Here is a 26,200-nt window from a genome sequence, read left to right as displayed (position 1 = left end):
GCTCTTCGGCTTCGCATTTGGGAGGCTTCTTTTAGTCAAAAGTTGGCTTTCGTGAGGATTTTTTAATGGAAGATTGTTCTTACTGCTGGATTAACTTCCCATTATGACCGATGAAGTGTCTTGTTAAGGGCTGATGAGGGTACAGGTTTTGTCTGTATTTAAATAAAGGTTACCTGTTAAAAAGTTATTTAATATATAAAGAAGGAAATGTGTTAGTTTTCTATATAACAAAGGAGAAATTAATTGAATATTGGAAGGCTCTGTTAACGCTTGATTAATTCATTTGTTGTGTTACATCTGAATCAAATACAACTGTAAATTTACAGTGTAGAATGGGGGATGGTTTTTTTAAGAGGTATAGGACAAAATTTAATTTTCTCTTAAAAAGCTACTGCTCTGCAAAACAGTTCTTAGACTTAGCGATTCTCTTAGCTCCTCCTCTGCCTCCCTTCAAGTTTCTAAAATGTTAGAAACATGAGAGACATGAGGTAGCAGTTCTGGTGACTGTTTTGGTGGAGAAACAAGGACAACCAGAGCATGGTGAGGGGGAAAAGGGAAGTCCTGACACAGTTATTAATGCATCCTGTGCTCGCTCAGCAGCAGCAGCCCTCTGCTATGAGAGCTAGCCTGCTAAACTGACAGCAGTGGCAATTTATTTTATTATTTTTTTTAATTTTTTTTGAGTGCACATGTTTCAATTCTGTTGAAGAAGCCATGACTAATGTGTTTGCTGCTGGTGTTTGGAGCAGTCTATTTTTAAAACACTGTTCTGGCGTTTTATGTATTAAACCACTGCTGTGGTTGATAAGCTAGCAGCATGCTAGTTTTCACTTCAAGCTTCCTTAATTCTGTGGTCTTTTAACTTGCAGTGTAGAAATAGTTTTATTCCGTTAACACAAAAACATCCTGATGTTGGCACCTTCCTTTCTTTCTTTTCATGTTGTGTATCACCTTGCTTGAGGCCAGAAGTTTGGGGTTTTCCTGTTTAAGAAGTGAGGGCTGGAAGAAACTTAAATCATCCTAATTAGGTAGATAACACAACCCCAGAGTGAAATAGTTTAGTACTACAACTACAGTGGTATTCTGGTAGTTGAAGGTGGTTGATTGGGGAGAAGAATGAGAGGGGACAAGGCTGCTATACAGTGTTCAGAACAAGCACGTGTGGAAGTACCGTAAAGAAGAGCCGTAGCTGCATTTTGAAGAACAAGTTTGTGCACACGTGTAGTCATCCTATTAGATCTGCATTTGATGGAAGGGGAATAAATCCTTGTACTGGTCAGTTCTCAAAGTATCTAAGTAAACATTCTTCATATGATCATGATTACTGCTACAGTCAGAGAAGCTTCACACCTAGAAGCTGTATTTGATCAATTAAAATTCTAGTAGCTGCTTGTCGTCCATGAGTTTTGTGGGTTGTACTTGGTAGCTCCATCCCAGTGAGCTGCCCTGCTCAAAGAAGTACAGCCATACTCAGGATTGATCACCTCTTCAAGAAAGTCCCCATCACTTGTCTAAAGGTCTGTTGTGTCCATCTGGCATGTAACCTACTCTTGCCTGTCCTCGGAAGAAGCTATCATGGAAACGTGGCGAGGTGGTGCCACAGCTAATGCATTAGGCCAACGAGCTGATGTGAAAGCAAAGCAACTTTGGAGACAAATCATTATTACAGGTTTGTATCTTTCAGCTTTCAGCATTCCTTGGCGCACTGCCTTGGCAGTCAGTAACTGGCACGCAGCTCCATGGAAAGTCTTTCCTAAAAGGCTGCTTCAGGAATTAGGCTGGTTTGCCACCCATTGAAACAGGTTTCAGACTTTCTGCTTAAGAGGAGTACTGCTCTGGGATCAGTATTTCTCATTTCCTGCACACAGAGGCTGTCTTTCCAGCAGAGCCGCCCTGTGAGGCTGAATCCCAGGGACAACTGAAGCGCAATAAAGGAGAAGTAGTTCAGGTAACTGTAGTTCAGGTTGGGAAGTATTCTGTGTGGCTGTAAGGGACCCTTCAAACATGCTGCAGCACAGCTCTACTCAGTGAGCAGGATGTTGCAGGACAGGAGCCGAAGCCCACGCATTTGCTTCTGTACGTGTGCAGACCTCGGTGCAGCCAGGAGGTCTTTCACCCAGCGCTCATCCCCAGGTAGAGATGGTAACACGTAAGGTTTTCACAAAGCCCCTTTATAACAAAAAATTATATCGATGCCTTAAAAGTTGAGACAACTTTGAAAGGTGTGAAAAATGTCCTCGAAATCCTGAATTGATAGGATCGCGGTCTTATTTCTATCAAGCATTGTGCAGCCTGTTGTGGCACATAGTATTCTTGTATTCATCACATTTCTAAAAGAGGAAATGAAGGAACATGTAGCAAAACAGAAGGGTGAGACTTCTGACTGTGGTTAATTGCGACAAGTTGGTGACAGAGAGATCAAGGAAAATTCCACTTGCAGACAGACTTTTTTTCTCACTTTTAGGTGCTAATAGGGTTTTTTGGGTTTGCATTCTGTTTTTTTTTAATCTTATCTGCTGTCAAAGAAATTAGCTTTTGTCAGAATCTTTTCTACAAGTTCCTAAATGCTTTCAGGGGTAGAGCTGTCAGATGTGCTTTCTTGAGACGCAGTTCCTAACACACAGTGACTGTGCAAAGCTGAAGTCTCCATCCTGCCATAATTCTCTGTATTGCTCAAAGTGTCGCTGCTGGTGAATAACGATGGATAAAAACCTCAGAATCAACAGAACTGCAAAGGTATGTCTGTTTTTTTTTTGAGTACAGCATATAAACAATTAAGGAAAAAAGTGTCCTAGAGTAGGGTTTGGTGTTTGAATTCACCACGATGTTTGGTGATGTTGGAAATATTTAGTACTCTCATCTCGAGGTGGACGGAGGGCTCTGTACAACGCTGGGGTCCTTGTGCTTTTTGTTGTGACAAAACTATTAACTGGAGGAAATGTCTTCTTAGGGAGGACTGTGAATAAAGTAGGATTCCCAAATACCCATGAATAAACACATTTGTGAAATAATAAATACACAACCTCAAGGTTCCACCTGTCCTACTGCTATCCTGCAGTGACATTAGAGACACGGCTATATCGTCAGAGACTCAGTGACAGTCTGGGTGACCTGTTGCATGGTAGATAATTTCCCTACCTTACATGCAAAATGGAAGAAATTTTGAAGTACTATATTAGTTTATTTTGAAAGACTGGAACTAGTTTATAAGGTTTTTTACATTTATTTGTGTATTCATATTGCATCCAGTATAGTTTTACACATATACAGAGATCAAATAACCTGCTGCAGCTCTAAGGGTTAGAGAATGCTGAAGTCTTGATTCAAGGTCAGTACCTTGGTTGTCCTACCATCTGCAAGTCTAATAAGCAGTGTAATGGAATTGTTATTTTCATCCTGGATTACGATCTCAGTGTTTATTGTAAATAAACTGCCTCCTGGAAATTTGATACAAAATATAGTGGGGGGGAATAAAGTTTAGGACTAGCTTGATGAGTTATTCTTCTGCACTCTCATTTTTCCTTGAGGCATGTTAAGATGACTTTGTTACATTAAGTCATCAGAAATTGATGCAGGATATTTTTCATTTCTATACATAGAAGAGAGTGTCTAGGTATGATATTTTCAGTTTTCCTAAATGGATTGCCAATGGCTAGATAAATTTAATGGCAGCAAGCTGATTTCCTGTTCTGTTGTGAGATCTTTAGACAAACCCAGTCAAATTCAGCTGAGTAACAACTGAAAAAGACAAATTTATTTCTGCTGTATAATTTATGAACTGTTTGTAAGGTTCCTGTTACCTAGCAGTACTGTTTGCTAGAATACTTGAATGTTATACTTAATATGAAAATACTAAGAATGTATTTTTTCTGCTATCTGGACTTCTTGAAGCACCACATGGCAACCATGAGCAGCTTTACTGTGACAGGTAATGCTCTGCGATTACCACTGTGCCCCAACTATTCCTCCTTCACAAGGAAAACCATTTCTGACAATGAATTCAGTAAATAAGCGCAGCCAGAGAACTGATGTTGTTTCTTTCTTGTTGCATATACACCTACAACATACCCTGCACAGGAAATGTTGCACCTCTCGATGCACAGTTAGCACGATGGGCTGCGCTTGGGCAATAGTTCTTGTACTGTTTTGACAACATTTTCTGTGCTGTTGCCAAAGGAAAAATAGGAGCTTTTTTTAAACACACATTACGTTGATTACGTTGTCTCCCCTTCCAAAATGCCCAGTTGACATGTTCCCATCTTGTCCACAAACAATTGTGTGCAGAACGAGATGAGATGTGTTTCTGTGAGCTCCTCTGCACCTGGGGACACGTGTACCTACAGCCCCGTGGCTCTGGGGTGCCCACTGTCACCCCCCAGTCTGCATCTCAAACACCTGGGAGAAAATACATGTTCCAAAATAGCATTTGCCAGAGCCAACATATTGAGAAAGGAGTTACTTAAATAGCCCAGAGGAAATACAGCTGAGGATGGTGAAGTCTCTGTTTTCCTGGGCCTCAGACAATAAATTTGGGGCTATTCTCAGGGATGCAGTTGGGTGGAAGGGGACTTGATGCCCAGCTTTCCTGGGGAAATCTTAGAGGTAAAACTTCAGTTCTGTCACGAGCAAAACAGTCTCAACTCAGGGAATTTTCACTTCATTTAATTTATTGCCAGTTAGCACAAAGTTCTAATCACTAATTCGAGTGATTGAGAAAGAATAAAGCATGAACAATTAAGCAAGCACTTAAGTAAGCACCTTTCCTCCCCTCTCCTAGTCTCCACTTGCCTTACTTTTGTGTGAGGTGCACTCAGTCCAGCCCAGCTCCTTCAGGGAGGTGATGGTGGCACAGGAGGTTAGTCCAGCCCAGCTCCTTCAGGGAGGTGATGGTGGCACAGGAGGTTGAGACTGGTGGGAAAGCTCTCTGGATGCTGCTGCTGCTCTGTGATTATTGCCCATTTTCTTCCACTTCTCTGTGCCTCTGTCCCTGCCCCAGCATAGCAGGGATCCTGCCTGGGATTAATTCAAGAGAACATTTAATTGTATTTGAAAGTAGGGGTTTTTGGCTACTAGTTATGGCTTTGTTACTTGTATTTTTGGATCATTTCAAATGCTGGTAGCACCTGAAAAATTCCAAGGTGGTAAGTGAATGGCTGTTCTCTTATCTTCTGCTTGAAGTCGAGAGTTGAAAGTAGTAAAATTGCTGGTTAAAAGACAAGAAAATAAAATTAAAAAAAAAAAGAAAAGAAAAAGAAAATAAGAAAATAAAAAAGAAAGAAAAAAGAAAAAAGAGAAAAAGAAAATAAAAGGCCAAAGGCATTCAAATGAGCTGCTTTGTGCCAGGAATTCTTTCTTATTTAGGCAACTGTGTTTGCTGCTTCTCTGCTCCCAGTCCCAGCCCAGAGCTGTCGATTTTGTTGAGAAGGCATTTTCAATTCAGCATTTTGTATTCTAGATGCATTGCTTTTCTAGTTACATGATTGTGGGTTTGGGAGTGGGTGTCTAATTTAATCTTGAAGCTACTCTGGAAAGAGGAAGGAAAAGACTTTTGCCAGAGAAAAGGCAGCAAGTGCAAAGGCAAAACCAGTAAAAGTGTGCAAACCCCAAGACACTCAAAGTGCAAAGCTGTAAAACCCATTGTGTTTGTGTTAAGTGTAACCTGGGCAGAGCTGTTGCTGAGCAAATAGCAACTATGAATAATTTTAAGTAACACTATTATTTAATAATATTAAAGCATTTTTTTAAATAATCAAAGAAACAAAACCCTTCAGCTGCAGTTAATGTTTAGCTTCCCTCCTCAGGTTTTCTGCCTCTCAAGAGTGAGATTATTTTGCAGGGATTTCTCTAACTACTAAGGAGATGTGTTCAGTTTTCTAGAGACCTGAACATCAACATTTCAAAGAATATCAAATCACTTTTAAGTACCAAAAAAAAAAAAAAAAAAAAAAAAAAAAAAAAAAAAAAAAAAAAAAAAAAAATCAGGAGTAAAAAATGATGTTGCAAAAATGCTTCAAAATCCAATCCTCACTTTCTGGTCCATCCCCACTGCCCTGGGTTTTCCTGTTAGGATGCAGTCACCAAGCAAAAAAGGCATTTCCCTGGGGGTCTCTGAGAGGGACATCTGTGTCCCCTGCACCAGGCTCTCATTACCATCAGCAGCTGCAGGCCAATCGCACCCTGGAGATAATTTTGTGATGTAATTAGCTCCCTTCGTTCCCAATAGCTGCTCTCCTTGGGGCTCTCAACAAATGCAGTGGGAGGTGGAAGGAGGTTGGGCATCTGCTCTGTGGGCTTCCAGCCAGACCCACCAGTGCTCCTGCCTGATCCACCCCACTGGGCTGGGAGAGAAAGGGCTGGGGAGATCACATCCTCCTCCTCGGGTGATGGAGTAACAGGGAAACAGGAGACAGCAAAATGAAGGTCAATGTAAGTACTAGATTGTTTTATATCTGTTGCAAGTAATGTAATGGCTTTTCTGACTTTGTTTGTAGTAGAAGTGTAAAAAATGGGTCTGTCAGGATGGCTTTTTGAAGTGTGCTCTTGGTCTTGTTTGCACGTTACTAACAGAGCACGTGATCTTAATTTTTAAAATGCAATCCAAGTTAAGCTGCAAAAGAATGCTTTCTCAAGAACAACAGTAAAGGTTAAGAAGGGTAAGGGTTTGTACCATGTGTATTAGGCAATAATAGGTCTTATTAAAAAGGCTGCTATGAATGACCCTGGCTGACTGTTAGGATATTCCCTGCTTTCTGTATTTTCTTGGAAATAATAAGCTTAAATGTCTAAGGTTTGAGTTATATCTCAGAAAAGATTATGTTTGTTTTTACACTGTTTACTAGAAAATGGGTAAGGGAAATGTTGTAACAACTTGAGTCACTCTTTGATGAAGAAAATGCCAAGTAATTTCAATATGAGTTATGTGAGCTTGGGAAAGTCTGTGCGCTCCAGGATAAGGATTCACCATGTCCTGTAGTGCTCTTTACAGGGAGAAGTGAAGCTCAAAAGAGGAAAGGAGGGGATGCGGTGATCATTTTTAGGAAATAGGGCTCTACTTTGGGAGGAGAGGGGAATAAGTGGTCTATCAAATCCATTTTATAGCCCTGGGTTGTTTTTGCCCAGACTTCCAGCACAGCGCAGGCACCAGCGTTAATTTGCTTTGTGCCAAGCAGAATTTCTCTGACTGTGGAACTGACCAAATCTTTCATCCTGAGGTTACAGCTGATCTCTGGCAGCTGTGACTTGGGGCAGGGTCTGTGCAGTCCCCGTGTGCCCCGTGTTAATGACAGGGGAAGGGACAATGTACAGCTGCCGCACAGGAGCAGTGACGTGTGCCAGCGATGAGCACAGGTGAAAAACCATCCCCTTCTTTCCCAGAGAAAGGTTGGAATTTCAGATCAATTAAACTTTGCCCAAAAAGGGTAGTCTTAAAAAAAGAGTTAATGTTTTGGGGCCGATAAGCACAATGAGAGAGCTGGAGGAAGCAGCAGCTGGTGGAAGCTGTGGGGTTGCTGGTGATTCAGTGTGAATCAGAGCACACCCACCCCTCGGCCCCAGTCTCTGGGGTCGCTGTCACTTCTGCCACGTCCAGGGAACCAGCAGAACCTCGGCCACAGGCCGGATGGGATGAGTGCAGGGATGGCATCCTGTCGTGCCAGCACACCCAGAAGGAAGAGGATCCTGCGGTCACTGCTAATGAAAAATTTGCAATTTGCTCCTAATAACCTGCCATAGGAATTTCTTGCCTGTTCCCTGGGCAGGCAGAGGAAGGGGAGCAAGGACCTTGCTCTGAGGAGTCTCTGTGAAGCAGCTATTGCTTAAAGGCAGAAGGAGAAAACCTGTGCTCATCAGAGCTTTCTATATCTTTAATCCACATGTGGAAATAAATGTTGTAGTAAAATGTAATTAAGATATTAAAAGGTTTAGAAATGTCAAAAAAGTCAAGTGATTTGGTGCATATGGGCGAAAACCTTTGGATAGCAGGAGGAACCAAACCCCAGAAATACACACACCTTCAGTTTTTTAAATAGCAGGAAATGGCAGTTTATTTTTGCTTGACCTTGGGCATAAGACCACACATGTGAAAATGCTACAAATGGGAATGAAATCCTGAGTGCACTGAAAACAGTGGGGGTTTCTGTTGGTTTTAACACAGCTAGAATGTTATTAACTACACCTGTGGAGAAAAGAGTTGGGAGAAAATTAACAGAGCTGGCTTGTAATTCCCACCCCTACAGCACTGACTAACGGGAAGCTGCACAATTTCCATCTAAGTGGTTCTGCCTGAAGTTTAAAAACTTCAGTTCTTTATTTTATCAAAAACTTGCTTGACCATTCAGAATTTAAAACCTGATGATTAGCACCTGGTTCAACCCTCCAAAATCAATTAACATTTGAATAAAAGCAAGTCCTGACGTCCATTCCTTGTTGAAGCTTGTACAAAAAGATCTGAAACTTCTGTATGGCCAGAACACTTATTTTCCAAAATATGCAAACAAAACAGAAAAATACAATGGAAGAACCTTTTGCAAGTCACAGAAAGTGTTGCACATCAAGTGGGACATGCAAACCCCACAGCTAGAAGGAAGGCACATGCATGCAGATGAAAGATCTGAGCATGGAAGGTAAATCATTCTTTCTCCTGTCTATGTTGACCATATGAACTCTGTCTACAATAAACTGAACTGGGCAAAACTTAAATGGGCTCAACTTGGTCTGCCATTTACAAGGGACTTCTCTGGGAAGTGTGTTCCCAGCTAATGGGGCAATGGAGAATGTTTATTTCTTCAGCTTTGTTCAGAGGTGAAGAGATTAACTGGAAACAGTTCTGTAAACATGTCAGAGGGCGTCACTGATGCATGAACATAACTGTTTAGCAAACACAACCCACTGTCTTTGGTTGTGTCTTTTCTTTCTCCTCAAACATTTTAAGTCCCATTTTCCTGCCATATAAGTGCTTACAGATAACTCCTATGTGCAAAATGCAGCTGAGAAATATTTTTCTTCATCCACAAAAACTTGCATGATTAAAACTATCTCTTTTTTTAGATTATTTCTATAGGGGTTTTTTTAAGAAGCAAATTTAAGACAATAGATGAAAAATAAAATGTTATTGTTATTATTTGAAATGCTGTGAAGTACTACAGTACCTATGTATCACGTGAAATCGCATGTTACAGTGAATTGGAGTTTCCAAATACAAGCTGAGTGGGACGAGAGGAGTACAGAAATTATTTTGGCAGATTGCAGGCAAGATGCTCAAATTAACATTTGATAACTGTCAAAGATTTTTCTAGCAATATCTGCATATATTTTATGAGGGTGGGGTTTTTCTGGTGCATGGTACTAAAGGCTGAGGGTAGGGATTGGGATAGGAGAGGGATCAGGAGATCTTAGTAATAGTGTGGGGTTTGTGCCTTAGCACTGATTTTTATTGTGTATATAGAGTACCAATGTTGGTCTTTGTGAGTACTCTGATTTTGAGGTTATAGAATTTCATATTATAGAATTGTACAAATATCAGCTTTACTGACTCATAATGAAAACTTTTGCTGTCGCAATTAATAAATATGAGTTAATAGCTTTCATGCTGAAGAATCCCAAGGGCTGTTGGGTTTTGTAGTGGGAGCGTTGCTGGATAAGGATACACAAACCATAAAGATGTAAAAAGTCTGACTTGTAGAGAGAGCTCCAATCTTAACATCTGATCTACAATCCAACGAAAGGAGACACACTTCCATCTCCATGAGAGGTTTTCTTCACACTGAAGTTAACAGAAACTGTGGTACCAGAGGCCTTGCACTGTCAGTCCATTCAGTATGGTTGGCTCAAGATATGTGAGTAATTAGCATTGCTCTAACGAGGTCATGGACTCTGTATGGGGGAGAACAGTGTCTCAGGAAGAGGCTGCAGAGGATGCAACCTCTGTTTTCTAGGTCTGTGCTCTGTCATCATCTTGTTAAAACCCGCTCATGAGTGAAGAGTACCAGTGCTGTCTGCCGAGGTGCTCTCTCATGGGGCTGTGAACCGGCTTTTAAGATCTTCTTTGTTTTAGGAGATTATTTTCTTTCAGGGTTGCTGATGGGCTGACAGGGAAGAAGCAACAAATGTCAGAGAAGGAAAAACACTTTGATCTCATCTGTGTTGCTTTAGTACTTATTACATGTTGGTTATTGTAAGGACACATTAATGAGATGACATAAAATAAAGAACTACACACAGCTGGCCCTAGCTGGCATTTTGTGGATGACAGCAGCAGACAGCCAGCTTCCGCTCCTCTGGTAATAAAGAAAAAATGCAGATCCCCTTGGCCCCAAAGCACAGCTCCCTCCTAGCTGAGCACCCCGTAAGGTCTCTGCGATCCTGGGAATGCAGTTCTTGTTTATAGCTAATGGCAGGTCAGAGATGCTTCTGCTTACACGATGGAAAGGGGCTGCCACAGTGATTCCTCACATATGTCCTAGACAGCTGAAAGTGTAGATAAGGCCTGATTTCTGACAAATAGCCCCACATTAGATGAGCCAGAGCCTGTACGACAAATTACCTCATTCCTCGTAACTGGAGATAGACCTGGTAGACCTTAGTGATCTGTGCTGTCGGATCAAGCACTTGCCTGCCATAAACCTCGTGTAACTCCTGTCTATAAAATTGCTCCTACTGTTATTGGGATCACAAAGTCCAACACCTGGGATGAATTCTCTTAAAAGTGTCTCAAAAAATGAGATTTCTTTGGAAAGCAAATTGGAGCAGATTCAGCATCCAATGGCTTCTCACTAACTCTATTTCTTAACACGAGCAGATGGAGCCTGTAGGATGCTGAGCTGGCTGTGGGCTGGATGCTGGGAAGGGACAGTGAAGATGGGAGAGCAACAGCTCCTTACCCAACCTCATAGTGCTTTGGTTTACTCAGCATGGCCTTACCTTTCTCCTAGGAGTATTTCTAGGGCTTTAACTTCAGTGGAATGTGGATATAACCAATCTAGCTTTCATAACTGACCCAGCTCAGTGGCTCCAGCAGGTTTTTCTACCACTGTGTGTTTCAATACCACCTCAAACTCCACTAGAAAAATCAGCTAACCTATAGCAAGCTCTTTGCTGCCAACACTTCAGCTCTTTCCAGTACCAGAGCCAGCTATTTCAATTCTTGCCTTTAGGTATATCCTATAAAACAGCTACACACATCAGCAGTCGTGATGCTGGGCATTGCTGTGGGTTTCTTACAGTTTGTTTTACCAGTATTAGGCTGATCTCCAGCATCCTAGGCTAATACTTGTTGAATCCACAGCTGGGACTCCTAAAAAACTAATGGAGCTTATATGAACAGTATTGTCTACATTCCTTTGGCAATAACACTACGTAAAAGAAATGCTTCACATGCATCTTCCATATCAGCCCTGGTGCACTCAGGTCCCAAGAGGCTGGGTCAGCAACCAGAATGCTTGGAAAGGAAACAAAAATTAACAGGGACTTAACAATCCTTTAAATAGAGGAGCAAAGGAGAACACAGAGCAAAATAGAAAGGCAGACCTGTTTGACCTGTTTCTACCCCTTGTGAAAATGTTCCTTCTTCTGTGTTTTTGGGGAAATTAGAATTCAGCAGAAATTAGTTACTTCAGTGGTGTGGTGCTGCTTGTATTGGTTTTTCGATGAATTGCTGCAACTTTCTGCCAGGCTGTGAGCCCTGAAAATACACAGAAGAGTCTGTTCAGGGAAGATGTTGGTGGGGGTTTTTGTTTTGTCTTAGTGGTTTGGGATTTTTTTTTGGTTGTTGTTGTTTTGCATCCTCATGTTGCACTGCAACAAGAGGCTGTCTTTTGAAAGAGTTTTGTGTGGGACCTTCCTGTAGTTCACTAGTTAAAAATTACTAATATACTCTGTTACACACGTTTCTACCCTTTACAAATTCCTTCAGAGACTAGTTCCAAGTCAAAAGGCTAAAAAAATCTTCATTAAAATACCATCCTTCCTAAGTTTCTCTACCCTTTTTAAAATGCACTGAAAAATGTCACCAAGGGCTGCAAGGCAGTCGGATCACTAGTGCCTGTCTGTCACCTGGAACTGGTCACCTGTACTGTGGCTGACCTGTTAAGCCAGTGATGGGCTGGTACTCCTGAAAGAAACTAATAAAAAAGTGAATTATGTTGCTGTGCACTTATGTAATACTGAAACTGAGAATGGATGGAAAAGATTTGCTCTCCAACTCTGTATTACTGATCATGTGTCCTGAAACTTGAAATTTAATTTAGCGCTGCCTCAGGTGGAAGAACCTTTGAGCATTGCTGACCTGCAGAGGTCTGACAATCTTCCAGTTCATTCATGTTCGATCATCTGGAGGGTGAGGCCTGTCTCCATCAGTTCTCTATTTAAGGTCTTAAATTTTTTGGTTCTAGCCCTACAGACGGGATGTGAGATCACGTATAAAAAGATTTGTTGTTCTAGCTAGGTCAAGTGTTCCACAGTGTCCTATAATTTTTTTGGTTTTTAATCCCCTGCTTGGCTTGCAATTGAAATGAGTTCAAAGGTTCCTGGGTATTTGTGTTGCCTGCAGATGTGAGGCCACACACACTAATTTGAGCTCCGCAAATCGGAAACCACCTTTCAAAACTTAAACCACCATGTTCTGCTTTGAGTTGGTGTCTCGCTGTGGGCAGCTCACCCTTGGACGCTTGTGTAGTTTTATTGGCAAACACAAAGGAACGTGTGCTGTGCTTCAAGTGAAGAGACCCCTCTGTTGAAAACGTTTGTGATTTTCATGGTGCAAGTTTAAACTTTAACTTTTCATTCAGTGTGGGTGCTCCTGAGTACACTTACCTGACTTTGCCAAATGAAATGTTGGTCAGTTGAGCTTTGACAACCTTTCTGTGGAACACCTTTGCTGTTGAAGAGAGCCCAAACCTCCCACTGACCTGGCTGTTCTCTTGCCTCATTCCTTTTGCAGCAAAGCAGACCTAGTGATGTCTAGGAAAAGAGATGAGAGAACAGTTGGGATTGTTTCTCCTGCTAATACCTGCTGCAGCCACGCTTTGTCACTGCTGCAGTATCCCTGATGGGAAGTGTCTCCTCACTTTGTGTAACTTGGGTTGCAGCCTACAGTAATTATTTGCAGTGATTCCCACTGATGTGTACAGGCCAAATTCTGACCTAGTAAAAATCAGCACATTTAATCTAAAATAAATGAGATTTTAAATTAGACTTTCATACATTGATTAATTAAAGAATTAGGCCCAATAATGTGTTTACTATGCTGTTCCCACAGGAAAGAATTGACTGTGAAAATGTCAATATTTAGACGCCTTTTAAACCCACACTGTGAACTAAATTTCCCTCTTGTTTGTGTTGGTGCAACCGGGGAGGATGGTTTTGTTGTCTAATGCACTAGACAGGGGCTCAGTTCCTGAGTTCAGGCTTCCTGGCTCTGCCAGCGATTTCCTGCGTGCGCCTGGATAAGGCTCTTCACATTTCAGTCGCCTGTTTGCAAAAGGGGGAGAATTGTCCTCTGCCCATTCTCTTCGGGTCTGAAGAAGAGGGTCTGTCTTTCAGTGTGTCTGTAGAGCGCCCAGCTAGAAGGGATCAAATGTTAAGCCAGATCTAGAAGTGTTGCTGCTGAATAATAGGAAAAGTTGGCTGTTTTCCTTTCTGTACAATTGCAGTGATGTCCTGTGAAGCCCAAGCCCACCCTGGCTGCACTCTGTGGTGGGATTCCTGGTGGCCTGACATCAACACAGGTGGTTTAGAGCATTTGGCATTGTCCAAATAGAACGTGGGCTCCTATGTTCAAGGCAAGACTGTTTTAACCAGGCTGGGACATAAGGTAAATGGGACTGTTGTCCCGTCTCTGGCAGCTGCTGATGGACAAGCCTATGTATCATAAAAAGGCCATTGTTCATGGCCACTCTGATGAAGAAATGAGCGCTGCTAACAACAGGCCACTTTCATCAGCTGAGCTGACAAATTGGTTTCTTCTGCTGCAACTTCAGGCCAGCTGTTGCTTTACAGCAAATGCGCTGGACAAAAATACAAGGCATCACGTTTCCTCTTTGGGCACTATCATCTCTTTGGACATTACTGGCACTTTCTGATAGGAAACTAATGCTGAAATGCAGCCAGAGTCCTGCTGACTGGGAAACAGTCTTGTTTTAAAGCTGAAAGCAAATAGGATCTTGTACTGAAAAAACTATGTCCACAGCTCTCCCTACCCTTTGCACAAATGCCTCAGGTGAATAAAGCTACTTGCTGCTTTTACTACACGTTCTTTTAACTGTCATCTTGTAATGAGTAAACACATACCCAAAATAAATATGCTAAAAATAAAATGCGGTGAACTAAGCACTCATGATTTCCAGAAATTTATGGACTTCAGCTGGGACAGGTAGGGCTGCCCTGTGGCAAAGGAGCTGGGAAATACAAATATTTGCTGTCAATCACTGATTTTTTTGGTGATCTGAGGAAAGTCGCTTATTCTATTCTGTCTTGGTTTCCTGTCTAAAAAAAAAATTACAATAAGAGCACTCTGTGAAGATGCTGCAAGATATCCTGGAGACAGAAGTGTTCAGATACAGGTGATGTGTGATGGAGACAAGCACAGACACTGTTTTAGGTGTGCTTACTTGAAAATAAGCTCATGAATGCACTGACCTATTTGCTTGGTGTCCTTGTGTGCATGATTAGATTTTTCCCTGAGCTAATGTGTCACATAAATCATTAGCCTGGAATCCAGGAATTCAGGATCCAACTCTCCAGTGTGGGGTGGACCTGGAAAAAATAAGTAGTGTTTTTTTGGTTGGTTTGGGGTTTTGTTTTGGGTTTTTTTTAGGTAAGAAATAATTAGCCTTTCTCACGTGCAGTTGAAGTCCCCAGATAAACTGGGTAGCACATAGAGAGGCATGAGTTTTATTTTTGGATGGTTGATGCGTTTTCTCTGTAGCTTCTGACAAAGAATTCACAGAATGCCAGTGGGAAAAATCACCTGTTTTTCTTGTAGGGATGTTCATAAAGTCCAAGTAATGAACACTGACAATGTTTTGCAAGAGCCTCAGTGGGGAAAGGTGGTGAAGAAACATATTGCAGTTTTATTATTGTCTATTTTGTGACTGCACTGAACATAGCAGACGCAGGCTGGAAACAGTTAGCTCTCTGAAACCAATGCTCTGAGAAATGTTATTTAATGTGAAAATGGATGAGCTTGAATTAAATTGACATTAAGGTGGAGAGAAACACCAAATAGGAAACTAATTAACACGTCCTCTGGTGTAACAGTACAGTGTTGGTGTCTTTTCTCTCTCCAGACCACCTTGGCGAAGGCGCTCTATGACAACAAGGCGGAGTGCTCAGATGAGCTGGCCTTCCGCAAAGGAGACATCCTGACAGTTCTGGACCAAAACGTCATTGGCAGCGAGGGCTGGTGGAAATGTTCTCTCCATGGCAGGCAGGGCCTGGCCCCCGCTAACCGTCTCCAGCTCCTCGCCACCTCTCAGGCTGTCCTGCTGCCTCCTTCCACCCGGAGCGACTCCGCAGAGTCACCAGTGGGCCAACAAAACATCTACCAGGTTCCCTCCGTCCCTAAGCCTACCGTGTTGTCATCTACCTATGAGAAGATGGAGGGGTGGGTTAAATCTCCGGGTAGGGTCTCTACCCTCCCTGCCCAAGGAATATATCAGGTACCAGCCTTGGCTGCACAGCTGCTCAGTGAAAGGACCCAAAGCTCAACAAACCAGGTAAGAATATAAGCAGCTATAAACGTAACAAATGTTATTATTAAAACAATCGTTGGGAGTGGGAAAATAACAAAGGCTATTGGCCTGAGGGTTTCAGTGGAATTTGCAGCAAAGCCATTCAAATAAACGGTGTTTAGGAAACTCCCATCAATTCTGCTACAGTTTATAGCATGGTGTGAGAAATGCTGCTCTGGCAACAGATGAGAGTCTCTCTGGTCTGTAGTTACTCACTTTTTTTGACAGTTTAAAGCAGCTGTAAAATAGGGCAGGAAGTAAAGAATATACCATTTGTTTGGAAGAATCTAGAAATGATTTACAAACCTACCCCAAAGTTAAAATAACAAGATGCAGAACTTTCTCCTCTGATGGTCTACAGCACGCATCCATCCAGAGCCTTCTGGGCACACATCTGGGGTCTTTGCATCCATCTGCACAGGAAGATGATTTGCAATTTAAAAAAAAATTTAAAAAATCACCCTTTGCAGTGTGATTGCTGCCTTTGGTCTAGTTTCTACTATTTCCAGTGCCTTGGGAAGCTCAGGGTGTTGCTGCCTCTCTCTTCTGCTACTCAAGGTTGTCACTACGCTTGCACAAAGTAGCAGCACCTACTTCAGACATACTGGAGGGCACAGGGTTCGGTTGTGTGGCCCGAATAGATTTCTCTCCCAGCCTGTTCTTGCTGCTGCTGAGACAGTGACCAGCGTGTCTGTGATGACAACAGCCACCAGTCCCCCATTTCTGGGGGGAATTGCAAACCTAGCTTTCCAGGGTTTCATTACAGCTGCCTCTTCTTTCTCCCTGCTCCTTGGGTTTGGCATTGAAATGAAACACGTATGTGGAATGTGTAATTTGACTAAATGTTGCATCAAGTGTCTTAACAGCAAAAACTTGCACTTGCTTTAGAATAAAATGAATGAGGAATCTTTTATAATGAAAGGTAAATAGAGCAAGTGGGGAGGGAGTCCAGGTTTTTGTTCAGTCCCATGAGCTCTTCAGCCCTGGGTGGCTCTTTATTCCATGTGTGGAAATCATCTCAGAATTGTTAATTGAAAAAGGAAAAGGAAAGAAATTCATCCCTGAGCTACATAGCCTTTTAGGCTGATTAAATGATCACTTGATTTATGGGGCTCAGTTGGCCAGCTTTCATCCCACTGTGCTGAAAGGCAAGTTATGGAAACCGGGGTGCTGGTTCCTTCTGGGTGGCAAATGGGTGCTGGAAACAGACAAACTCGGTGCATCTCTGGTGACTGAAACCTAATTTTCAGCACTGCAGCTGCACATCCAGCCTTTGTGTACAGTTACCATAACTGCTCCGTAATAGCTACAAAAGACCCTTTTGCACTTGCTGTGATCTAATTTCTCCACGTTCCTAACCCTAAAGAAGACATTTGAAACATTACACATTCTAGTGTAAGGTGTCCCTGCTCATGGCAGGGGGGTTGGAACTAGATGATCTTTAAGGTCCCTTCCAACCTAAACCATTCTATGATTCTATGATTCTATGAAAATTGAATTGGAGATTAATATAAATTTTCCATATTGTGCCAGCAACTCAGGCTGACAATGTCATCTATTCTTCTTTATCTGAATGAATGCCCAACAGAAGAACTCCTTGGCTATTCCTGTCTCTGTCATTTCATGAGTTTATACACCTCGTTTACCCTAACAGAGGGGGGGGGCGGGGGAAAGACCTCGCCTGCTTTTATTATTTAGAAGTTCAGATTTGCCTGGGCTGCCTCGTGCACAACGTCACAGCTGTCACTGCACCAACTGCAGCGGGGTGGTCACAAGCCACAGGCAGATGGACGGGGAGGCTCCGAGTGAACAGCCTGTGCGAGAGCAGAACGAACCGCAGCGCTCCGGACCGCCCCACGGAGATCCTATGGGACAACTGGCAAAGTTTCTGGCATACTCAGCTGTCCTCCGAGCAGCTGGGTAAAGCCACTCTGAGTCTTTGAGAGCAATAAAACAAAACAAAATCCCTCCAAGCCTATGTGCTTTCACCCTATAGAAAAGCCTCATCACTTCTGCCTGATACACAGGGCACCTTCTTGCTTTACTGTGACTGAAAGTACCTTAAAGAACAGTAAGATGTGATATTCAGTGGGTTTCCTTTTTGCTGTATGAGTAAGATTTGTCCATCTGAAAACAGACCTGGGCTACGGGTGGCTTTCTTGATACCACTTATCTTTTACCCTTTCTACTCAGGAAATTCTCTTTTCTGCCTCTGTTTGCGAGCAAGGTGGCTCATATCACAGAGTGCTGAGGGGGTTTGTGTTCACTCCTCATTCCCTTTCTTCAGATGACAGCTAAGAGCTTTCACAAAGACACAGCAAGCAGTTGTAAAGCTGTCTTGTTCCTCTACCATATTTCCACTAAATTTAGTTGCCACAACACTGCTGTGATGGAGAATACTGCCTCTGATTTTAAATCACTTACTGCAGTGTCTCCTCTCCAGCGGTGTTCCTGTGAGGCAGTAGTTTGCATTCGTCCATTTAAAAAGTAGCTGTGGAAAGCTCAGCTAAACCCATGCTCAGTGAATGAAATGCAGTGTTTTGGGGGTTAATTAAAAAAAAAAAAAAAAAAATCATTTTCCAACACTCATGTTTTGGCACCTTAACAGATCTGTCCCACAGATCTGGTCATGGCTCTTCAAATAATATTTTAAGTAAACAAGATAATTAGTCTGAAATTGAGTATAGACTGATAATGTAATTCCCATATCGGACTTCCCTGTTGCTGGAGCTGGACAGGACATCAGGGTAACTATGTTTACTCCTTCCAAATGAGTCAGTTTTTCATAATTACAGAATAATGCATCTCAGCCTTTACATTTTTGCTGCTCTTACTGCCACTAAATATGGTTTGACCTAATGGCTCTGTGGGCCTGGAGAAGTAGAAATTCCCCTGCTTTCTTTTTTTAGTGGTTCTGCTTTTGGGTAGTCTAAAGATTTAAGTGCTAACTGAAGCTGGATTTTCTCCAAATCTTTTCCCTGCCTTGATTGGTAAGGCAGATTGTCTTTGATTTGTATGTGCCAATTCTTATCTTCTCTGAAATAAAGCAGAAATGCTGGCAAAGGAGAATTATGGGGGGGAAAACCACCATGTCTGCTTGTAAGAACAGTTCCTGTCTATCGCCATCAGTGAAAAGCTGAAAGGTTTTTAATCACTTATGAGATTACTCTAACACTGGTCAATTCAACTAATTAAGTTTTCAAATACATCCAGAGGTTACTGCTCACTGCAGCTTTCTCATTATTCTTTTTTCTCCCCCTTTAAGCATCTGCTTACTCTCCCGAGAGCATGCCGGGCTTCAGTCCCAAATATCAGGAGTGAGGTCTATGATGTTCCATCCACACAGCACCGGGAGTCCCTCCTCACACAGGTGAGTCCTGCCACGGTCCCCCCACTGCAGCTGGGACCCTGTAGAGCCTCAGAATAAATTTGAAGGTAAATTCTAGTGTTTCCCTGTTTGCTTTTCATAAAATTTGGCAGAAAACCATATATTTTTAAGGAAGTTCAAAACCTAAAGGAGTTTTCTTTTGAATTTGTTAGACATTTAGAGAAATATGTCTGAAATTTGGTACGTTTCTAATAAACACTTTCAGTTTTCCCATTACTGAGTTCCAGGGCACAGATACATGAATTCTCAGTAGCAGAGCATCAGCCTCTCTGCCTTCGTTTATCCAGCAGGAAATGTGCTTTGACTCTGTATCGTTTGATCGGGAAGATTTCAAGATGTTTACAGAAGAGTCACTATTGCATGTACCAAAAGAAACTAAATGTCACCCACACCACCTGCCTCCTGGGCAAGAAAATGCAAAGGATTAGATCATGTAACCATGACACACTCAGGGCAAGGGCAACACTTTGATTGCATCTACCGCTGGAGAGTCCTGTTACATGACCTTGCTCTTCATCCCACGCTTCCCTGGGGAGAGTGAAAGTCACCACATTTCCTCTACATCCTATGAAGACAGGCTGAAAGAGTTGGGGCTGTTCAGCCTGGAGAAGAGAAGGCTCCAGGGAGATCTTATAGCAGCCTTCCAGTACCTGAAGGGGCTACAAGAAAGCTGGGGAAGGACTTTTCATAAGGGCAGTTAATGACAAAACAAGGGGAAATGGGTTTAAGCTGAAAGAGGGGAGGTTTAGATGAGATATTAGGAAGAAGTTCTTCACTGTGAGGGTGGTCAGACACTGGAACAGGTTGCCCAAGGAAGTTGTGGATGCCCCCTCCCTGGAAGTGTTTAAGGCCAGGTTGGATGAGGCTTTGAGCAACCTGGTCTAGTGGAAGGTGTCCCTGCTGATGGCAGGGGGATTGGAACTAGATGATCTTTAAGGTCCCTTCCAATCCAAACCATTCTATGATTCTATACATCTCACAGCAGCCTGTGCAGATCACCAGAATGGGACAGACACGAGGTCCCAGCCCTGTCTTGTCACCTACCATGCAAAGGTGTGTGTGAGACTGGAGCACATCTGCAGAGTCTCCACACACACTCTACACTCCCTGGAAGCACCTGGCAGTGCAGGGTTGAGCCCACTCAAATTCATTTATTATCAAGTTATCCACAAACCTCTTTGTGTTACCCACTTTGTACAAGTGGGGTGATCCCTGCTCAGACCCAAAGCCAGGCGTGTAGGTGGTGGCTGCCTTGCACCACCTAGTGCCCACCACCCTCCTCTCCAGCAGGTTGAGTTTGACCCAACTAGAAACTACACAGTATATGTCCCAAAAGCTTTGATTCCAGTCTTCAGTGGGCTCTAAAAAGGATTGAAGTCAACCTGTTATTTTTTTTCCCTTTGACCAGAGCAGTGCCACTCCACCCACCGCACGAAAGGGCTCTGTGCTGGTCAGATCCACCGAGTGTTTCCAGGAGGAGCAGAAGCAGCTTTACACCATCCCATCCAGCCCAGAAAAGGCAGGAGGTGTTATCCAGAAAGACTCACCAGCAGGCAATGTAAGTGAGACTCTTTGGACTCAAAGAGAATAGCCTCTGATTGCTGTGACACTAGCATGTGAGCAATTGCTCGCTGAAGCTGGTATTCCTGACATCTTCATGGCTGTTGGCAATCGTACCAACCAGCTGCAACAGCCTGGGAGCAGATTTCCTTTCGGAGACACGGTTTATTGTTGCTTCCAAAATCAAATTTTCTTAGAATTCTTTGTTCATGGGAAATTCAGAAAATTCTGGCTTTGGTTTGAAACACCCTTGCCTGAGCTCCCTTTCTCATGCAGGTTTTCTGCAGATGGGGAAGCCTGAGCTGGCTGGTTCTTTCTAAAATTTTTGTTACACAGTGGTCCCTTGAGTTGTTTCTTGTTGCTGCACGCTGCCATAGCTCCTTGCACTCCCTCATGCTTGTGCTTTGTGCTTGTAAGGTGTCCAGGTACAACCTGTCCTGAAGTACCTATTACTATTAGTCTGAATTTTCATACATGACAAGTGGTCTTGCATTCATATCTTCCAGCTTATAGACTTCACTTGTGCACACATGCATTTATAAGGCATTGGGCAAGATCTGCATCTGTCTGAGCAAGCCTGTATCAAGCAAAAACTTAGGCTCATTGCAGTTGTTTGAGAATGGTCAGTTGTCTGTTGGTGACTTATTTTTATTGGTCAGGGTATGCATATGAATGTGCATGAGGATAGTGGAAAATGAAGTGTTTTCTTATGGAGAAGCTAATTAAACCTTACCTCCTTCATTCTGTTAAACTGAGTGTTTAATGTTACCTGCTAATAAACTGGCATTTCACTTTTCTTGTAGCCATTTCAGAAAACTATGAACGTTTCCCACCCCAAAGGAGTCAGGGAAGAGCTCACAGATGTCACTGGTTGGGGACACTGCTGTATGATTTAATCACCTGTGCTCAAAATATTTTAACCTCCATATGTGCAGCTTGTGTATTTTAGAAAGAAAATAAAAATGATGGGCTAGCCTTTCTGTGGTGCCATTCCATTGACATTACTGGAGTTGTGTATATTTGCATGGTCTGAGAATTCAATTTTTGTTTCTCATTTCTTGTATAAACACTGCCAATAATTCCTGTGTGCTCTGTTGCAGTTATATGACGTCCCTCCCAAAAGAGAAACCGATGTTTCAGAAAATGAATCTCAGAAAAAGTTCTGGGGCCGTTACAATACTTTGCCAAATCCTCGGAAGTCAGAATGGATTTATGACATTCCAGTGTCACCAGAAAAAACAGGATTAAAACAAAACCCTTCTGGCCATTCCTTGGAGAACCAGGCGCTGTATGATATACCACCAGCCAGGTACAAGGAGCTAACAACAAATACTGAAGCCAAAGCTGTAAATCCACAATTATACGATATTCCACCAACACAACGGAAATTAACATTTCCAGATATCCATCTTTATGATGTTCCATCCTCACGGGACGTGCTACTTTTGCCACAAAATGGTAACTGTGAGGTCCCCCCAAGTCTCCTGACTCCAAAGGCAGAGAATCAGATTTCTGAAGAGAATGTTTATGATATTCCAAAAGGTTTGCCCACTGCTTTGCAGTCCAAGAAAGAGATGGAAAAAATCGGGGATAGTTCTGGAGACCAAGCGTACAGTGCTCCTTCAAAGCTCTCAAAAGATGCCAAATTAGAACAAGACAGATTATCTGTTTCTAGTGTGGACAGCAGAAGCAGCACACTCTCCACATCCTCAAACTCTTCTGGTGAGTCTTTTGCTATGTCATCATCAGAAGAGCCTGCCAAAGAAACTAAACTGGAGCTTGATGTAGCCATAGAGACGCTGACTAAATTGCAGCACAGCGTATCCAGCTCAGTTGCGAGTTTAATGATCTTTGTAAGCAGTAAATGGAGATTACAAGAGCACTTAGAGAAAAGCATTGAAGAAATCCACAGAGCAGTCGATCACATAAAAGTATCCCTGGGAGAATTCTTGGCCTTCGCTCAAGTCATAAAGGTAAATGCCTCTCACCTCACTGATAACAACCTTCAGACCAGAATTAAAAAACAACTAGAAATTCTTATGAACTCATTCAAAATCTTAACAGAAACAAGAGAAGCTCTAAACAACTGCAACTGGTCATTAGAGGCTTTGGTCCTCAGGAAACCTCAGAACAACCCAGATGACCTCGATCGCTTTGTTATGGTAGCCCGCACGATTCCAGATGATATCAAGAGGTTCGTATCCATCATCATTGCCAATGGAAAGCTTCTCTTCAGAAAGAAGGAGAAGGAAAAAGAAATGAAACAATCAAAAGTGAACCCAGAATACAAAATGGCAAAACAAATCACAGTGCCAAGAAGAATAGAAACAGATTCACTTCAGAGAAATTTTCCGGATAAACCTAACCAAAGTCAGGTCTCTTCTGAGAAACCACAAGACAATGCCACTGAGGATTGTGATTACGTTCAGTTACAGGTCAGTATAACTGGATTTTACTCTCTATATTCTTGATCGTTTGCAGGTATTAATTTATTAGCACTATTTTATCTTTGCACCAGTGCCAAATTCAGTTTGCACTACTTCCCGTTTTCCAGACTTTCCGTGGATTCAGGATTTTGTCAGAGCACTAGATGGCACATGTAGAATGATCAGTAATTTTAAGTAATAAAGAGAACTGGCATTTGAGAATTTACCCAGGTAGCCAGCCAGCAAGCACCAAGAAATAAATTTTAGCTTGCTTGTTTAAATTAATTTGAGAGCCAGCTTTTAGCTGGGGCTTAGCAATTTGTTTCTTCTCCTTTGACTAGCAGTTCTCTTCTTGCCAGTAGATTTTGTTTGTTTGATTCTGACACGACTATACAAGAAATGTAACCTTCCTAACCCGAGGTGTATTGGAAAGCGTGCTTTTGTAGAACACTTTGATTTAGCAGATTAAACTCTTACTGTGAATTATCAAATTTGTTAAGAATCATACTCCTTAGAATTACTGAAATGTCTACTAAGATTATAACTCTCTTGGTTTCACAAAGAAATGGGAGCTTGTCCTTAGAATTTAGGGACTGTTATGCTTTGTTGATGTCAGTTTCAGTCTTAGATCTTGCAGGATCAAACAGCAAATTTTTAGTAGGAAAAAACCTACAGTTGTTTCTAATAAATATACCTTTGTTGTCCATAACATGAAGGGTGCATAGCAAGGAGTTGTTTTCCCCAGAAATAAGAGAAAAACACATTTATATTTAAATATTTTATTGTAAACCATTTCAACATTGCTTTCATTTTGATTTGTAACAGGCACAGAAAATCATTTCAGGTAAAGAAGTAGCAAAGAAGAGTACAGATTCAAAACCAAAGGTATTTCTGATTCTGAAAACTATTACTTGCCCAGACTTCTAGTCCCTGATTTCTGTGCTTGCTAAAATTCAAAATAATTTGCATTTGGACACACATCTATTTGTTTTCTCATGGTTGATTTTCCCAGAACTAGTTCTTGGAGCTACTGCTGAAAACCTGTGCAAAACATTTTTCCTCATATGTAATGAACCACTCTAGTTTGAAGTCATTTATTTGCTTGCCTTTGGTGTATCGTTTGGGATAAAGCTGTGAGAGTCAGTATTTCAAAATATCTTGTCACGCCCTGGTGTAAGGACTGACTCTCCTGTTATTGTACAGTTTTAATAATTCATAACCTCCATGAAGTCAGCACCATTAAAGATCAGGTCTGAATGTTTTGTACTATCTGAAAGCTTGAAGTCCAGACTGTATAAAGGATTGATGTTTAGCTCCAGCACTTTGTGTGCTATCCATTATTAAAATCGTGTTCAGTGAAATTTGTTTAGGGGGAAAAAGGCAATTGGAAGAAAATACCACTTTGAAGCCCAGTACTTTATGGAAACAGAAATTATTGTAAAAGTCTCCTGGGCTGGGGCAATTTGGAGACTATTAACAAACAAAGCTCCCCATAAGTGAAGAAACGTGAAGAATATAGAGTAGGGCAAATAAAGAAACAATCAGTGTGCTGCTAAGCTGAGTCTATTTTATTTTTTAACCCTTTTCCAGGTTTTGCCATCTGCAAAAAAGACTGTAATTCAAAACAAGCAGGACTCTGCAAAGAAAATTGCTCTCCCAGAACACTGTAAGCTGTGTTTCAATGCACTTCACAAGGCAATTGGTGTATTTACTAATAGTCTGAGCAACAACCAGCCACCTGAGGTCTTCATATCCCACAGCAAATTGATCATTATGGTGGGACAAAAGTTAGTGGATTCTCTCTGCCAGGAAACTCAAGACAGAGATGCTCGGAATGACATTCTCCACAGCAGCAGCCGGTTTTGCAGCCTCTTGAAGAATCTGGCTCTTGCCACCAAAAACGCTGCAATACAATATCCAAACACCGATGCCATGAGGGAACTTCAGGATCAAACTGAGGAGCTGTCTAAGTACACGCAGCAGTTTAGAGCAATGATGGAATGAAAGACACTTTGCTGGTTTTTTTTTTACAAATTCTCCATTGTTTTTGCACCTTTGGTATGTGGCAGCCAAGGGGGGTAAATGCAGTTTAGTGACACCAACTTTCTGTCACCTCTAAGAGCTGCTGGCCGGCAGCTCCCCGGGTGCTGGTGCACTTTTAGCAGGTGAAGATACACACCACAGCAGATGCAGAAGAGGAGTTGTAGAATTAAATCTGTACTTTCTTCTATATTGTTCAGATCCTGCCTGGAAATGTCATCATCTTAGTGGCTGGGCAGGAATGTTTGCTGTGTGTTAGAGCAAAATTATTTTATTATCTGGCTGATTTATTTTTTTTAAATTTCTACATATGTCAGATAAATATATTTTCCTCTTTTTTTTTTTTCTTTTTGGATATATAAAGCGCCTCTTTAAATATTGCTGCACAATGTTCTGTAACTCACGATATCTCACCAGCATTTGTTTCCTGAAGACTTTATTCAAAATTTGTAATTACAGTTTGTTTGGTTTTTTTTTTAAAACAGCTGAAAAGCTAATTTTTATTTTTAATACACAAATATGATGAATGTATTGCGGTACTACATATAGTCTAGAGATATTAATGGCAAATGCTCCAGCTGGAAAACTGCCTTGGAATCCTGGCTCCTGATGAATCTATGGGGAGTGTGCCTTGGTCATCCCCTGCCACAGCCTGAAACTGTTCAGAGCGTCGCTCCAACTGGAAGAGAATTTGCTTTAGTCAGTAAATACACAGAGGATGTGGAGAAGCTCTTCCTACAAACTGGAAATGATGTTGTTTCCTTGATGCTGGCCAGCTCGTTAACTTCATCCCCAAATTTGCTGGATACGACGCTGAAGGCCCCGTAACCACCCCCATAACCTGTTTGTACACCTGCGTTATTTGTATTTTTCCTAATTAATTTATTTTAAAGCTTTTATCAGCGGTTTCGAAGCCTTCCTTGGCAATGTTGTAGCTGTCTTTGCCTGGACAATGTACAATCAGTTCTGTCTGTGGTTACAGCCGCTGGGCACGGGGGGTAGAACCAGCTCCAGCATCTTCCGCCGTCACCTCGTCACCTGCCCCTCACCGTGTTTTGTAC

General features: G+C 42.0%; 1 protein-coding gene across 1 annotated transcript; it reads left to right on the top strand.

Annotated features, from left to right (window-relative positions):
• The first annotated feature begins 2,700 nt into the window (after positions 1–2,700).
• On the top strand, positions 2,701–25,103 carry CASS4 (Cas scaffold protein family member 4). Its single transcript, XM_029087240.1, has 7 exons — positions 2,701–2,736; positions 15,282–15,710; positions 18,991–19,095; positions 20,522–20,671; positions 21,774–23,108; positions 23,925–23,984; positions 24,690–25,103. Exons 1-7 carry the CDS (start codon positions 2,701–2,703, stop codon positions 25,101–25,103), a joined length of 2,529 nt encoding a protein of 842 aa, XP_028943073.1.
• The last annotated feature ends 1,097 nt before the right edge of the window (positions 25,104–26,200 follow it).

Source organism: Antrostomus carolinensis, unplaced genomic scaffold (genome assembly GCF_000700745.2).
Source record: "Antrostomus carolinensis isolate BGI_N321 unplaced genomic scaffold, ASM70074v2 scaffold34851, whole genome shotgun sequence".
NCBI lineage: Eukaryota > Metazoa > Chordata > Aves > Caprimulgiformes > Caprimulgidae > Antrostomus > Antrostomus carolinensis.
Note: the sequence above shows the minus strand (reverse complement) of the source record. Positions and strands in the feature narration are given on the sequence as shown.